The 3,406-nt window shown below is 34.1% G+C and overlaps 1 protein-coding gene across 1 annotated transcript; it reads left to right on the top strand.

Moving 5' to 3' along the window:
- Positions 1-887: 887 nt before the first annotated feature.
- Positions 888-3,406, top strand: LOC138338405 (uncharacterized). The gene is made up of 4 exons (XM_069289362.1): positions 888-1,471; positions 1,628-2,142; positions 2,240-2,385; positions 2,966-3,406. Exons 1-4 carry the CDS (start codon positions 888-890, stop codon positions 3,404-3,406), a joined length of 1,686 nt encoding a protein of 561 aa, XP_069145463.1.

Here is a 3,406-nt window from a genome sequence, read left to right as displayed (position 1 = left end):
CGTGTAATTGAGGTCATATACTACCACATTTCAATTTAAACATAGTAACTGGAAGCATATCACATAATCTCTTAAATCAATACAAATGATTTTCCATGACTCTAGAAAAATTTAAGTGGATTTAAAGCTTCCAGGAACATATGAGCTAATACATTATCCTAAGATTTTTCACTAAAAATAAATAAATTCAGAAGCCATGACTAACTAATGACTAAATGACTGTTAATAAATCATGCTTCCCTAAAACCTAACAGTAAGAATTAAAAGATAAACACGCTCAAATTATGAATAACGGATAGTAAAGGGGACTCAAGCATGTTTCCCAAAGAATGATTCAAAATTTCAGCTCAACAAGTAGCCAAAAAAATATGTATAAATTATAGGAACCACATATTATAAATACAAAATAACCATTTATCTCTTTAAGAATTGAAATTACAAAAAATCCCTTAAAAAGCAAAGAAGCGGGATACATCACTCTGGCACGGGATACATAAGAACTGATACATCAAAGTTAAAGGCTGCTGCGATTAATTAGGGTTAATTAATGTGATTTCTGTTATTCTTAACTGAAATCACGTAATTAATGGTCATCAGATTGTGTAACGGATTAGTAGGGATACATCACTCTGGCAAGGGATACATCACTCTGGCACGGGATACATATTAACTGATACATCATAATTAAAAAAGGCTGCTGCGATTAATTAGGATTAATTAACGTGATTCCTGTTATTATTAACTGAAATCACGTAATTAATGGTCATCAGATTGTGTAACTGATTAGTAAATTCAAATTTTAAATCAGATTAGCTTCATAATTCAAAAATATTCTTGTAAAGGTTGATCTGCATACTAAGAATTCAAAAAAAAAAAAGGTTTTGAAGATGAATATCTCAATTCTGCTGCGGCATTCTGGAATTTGGGTAAGCGATATTAATTATGAAGGTTACAAAGTTGATGGAATTGTTGTTGGCCATTCTATTTCGTTTGTGAATCTGAAAACGTTGATTTTAGCAGAGCTTGAGATCGACAATGTTACAAAGGATATTGAAATACGATACATTGTCGAGGGAAGCTCATGTCCGTTGAAAATAAAAAACGACATGGGTGTGAAACTTTATTTCGAAGTGAAAAAGAATGCAACTGGAATTGGCATGTATCCGCTTTGTATTGATACAACTGATAAAATTATTGGGGATATACGTAATTTTGATTGTTCATCAGGTGAAGTCATATGTGTGGAAGGTACCGAAAGAGATACTGAAGCTCTTGCTCTGGTCGAGTCTAGAATTTGTGACATTGATTATATTCCAGAATTAAATGCTACGAATTACATAACTGATTCCAATAGTACTGAAGTGAAGACTGGGTTGTTGTATAAGGACAAAGATACACTCGTTGCTGTAATGGCTAAATATAAAATAAAGAACAACTTCAATTTTCGAGTGAAAAGATCGGATAAGAAAAGGTATTTCAATGCTTACTCAATGATCTGTTTGTTTTTCTCTATTTATATTTCTTTATATTGTATCTGATACATAATTCAAAACAGTGTATATCTTGTTGTTATATTTATAGCATTGCTTTTCTTATATGAATTAAACCACTTAAAAATTTTGGACAGCTATGTGTTGGTTTGCTTCAGCGACCAATGTGGATGGACATTAAAATCATCTTGCAGAAAAAAATCGGATGTATTCAAAGTGAGATATTTCAATAGTGAACATACTTGTCCGATGCGCAATAGGATACTAACAAAAGTACAAGCAACAATTGGATTTATTAGTGGTGTGACTGCCCCTAAATTGGTAAATCATAAAAGAGAATTGTATGGGGTTGAGATATCGTACCAACAAGCATGGCGTGATAGAGAACGTGCACTAGAAATGCTCAAGGGTAAGCCATCAGAAGGATATAAACAGATGCCGAGATACATATGGATGCTAAATAAAGTGTATCCAAATTCATATATAAGGATGCAAAAGACGGAAGATAATAAATTCATGTATCTGTTCATAGCCCTAAGACCGTTGATAAGAGGGTTCGACTACTGCAGGCCTGTAGTTGTAGTGGATGCTGCACATCTTGGCGGGGCTTACAAGGGTACTTTTGTATCAGCAAGCACACTCGATGGTGCAGGTATGAGTGTTATAATTCTGATGTAATTTATAACTTATATTATATTAGTGTAAACATTGTGTATCGGGAAATTAAATGTGATATTCTTTGTAATTAGGATGCATATTGCCATTGGCATATGGTGTTGTAGACACTGAAAATGACTGTTCGTGGACATGGTTCTTCGAAAATTTCAAAAATGCATTTGGTGAGCGTGAAAACATGTGTATTGTATCGGATAGAAATGAAAGTATCATAAAGAGTGTAAGCATTGTATACCCAAACGTACCTCATTGTGCATGCATATGGCATCTGTGGAAGAATGTATGTTCAAGCTTCAAAAGGAGTAAAAAAACACTAAGTGATATATTTTACTCAATGGCAAAAGCATACAGAAAGGAAGATTTTGATAAATTAATGGCTAAGGTTGTGAAGGTTGATCATAGGGTGAAGGATTACCTTGAAGAAGCTCAAGAGTTCATTCAACCATAAACAGAGGTAGAATGATGACTTCGAACATCGCTGAGTGTATCAATGGATGCCTTGTCGATGCACGTAAGTTAACTATAATAGACTTCTTGGAGGAAGCTAGACTTTTATTTGGTAGTTGGAACTATAAAAATAGAGAAATAGCGTCATATACAAAGGACACATTGGGCCGAAGATTTGAGGAGATATTGATTGTAAACGCATCTAAAAGTTCAAAGATGAAGGTATTTATCAATTTCATTGACCTTCTGTTTTATGAGATACAAAGTAATTTTCAATGTTAATTGTTTTTTAAAAAAAAATGATATATAAATTGAATATTACGTAATGTATCACTAACTTCTTAAATTTGTAGGTTGTTCCATCATCGGAATATATTTTCACAGTTCATGAAGCCGGAAAAAGATACATTGTATGCATTGAGAGGAAAACTTGCACATGTGGAAGGTTTCAACATGATGAGATACCTTGCGCACACGCAATTGCAGTTTTGAAGCACAAGAATGTTACCAATTTGCAGCCATATTGCTCTGATTACTACAAGCCGTATGCATTAGAAAAAACGTACGAGGTTGTAATGGTTCCAATGCCAGATAAGGAGGATTGGAACGTTCCAGAACATGTTTTAGATGAAATTGTCCGGCCACCTAGGTACAGAAGGTTGGCTGGACGACCAAGAAAGCGAAGAAAGAAAAATGCGGATGAGAAAATAACAGTGAACAATAATTGTTGTGGGCAGTGTGGACAAGAAGGACATAACAGGAGAACATGTACTTTCTTCCCGAAAGAGGATTGA

Source organism: Solanum lycopersicum, chromosome 9 (genome assembly GCF_036512215.1).
Source record: "Solanum lycopersicum chromosome 9, SLM_r2.1".
Classification (NCBI taxonomy): Eukaryota; Viridiplantae; Streptophyta; class Magnoliopsida; order Solanales; family Solanaceae; genus Solanum; species Solanum lycopersicum.
Note: the sequence above shows the minus strand (reverse complement) of the source record. Positions and strands in the feature narration are given on the sequence as shown.

Coding starts and splice junctions, on each gene's coding strand:
- LOC138338405 (XM_069289362.1), top strand. CDS start 888: ATGAATATCTCAATTCTGCTGCGGCATTCTGGAATTTGGGTAAGCGAT. Junction 1,472..1,627: donor AAAAGATCGGATAAGAAAAG/GTATTTCAATGC, acceptor AATTTTGGACAG/CTATGTGTTGGTTTGCTTCA. Junction 2,143..2,239: donor AAGCACACTCGATGGTGCAG/GTATGAGTGTTA, acceptor CTTTGTAATTAG/GATGCATATTGCCATTGGCA.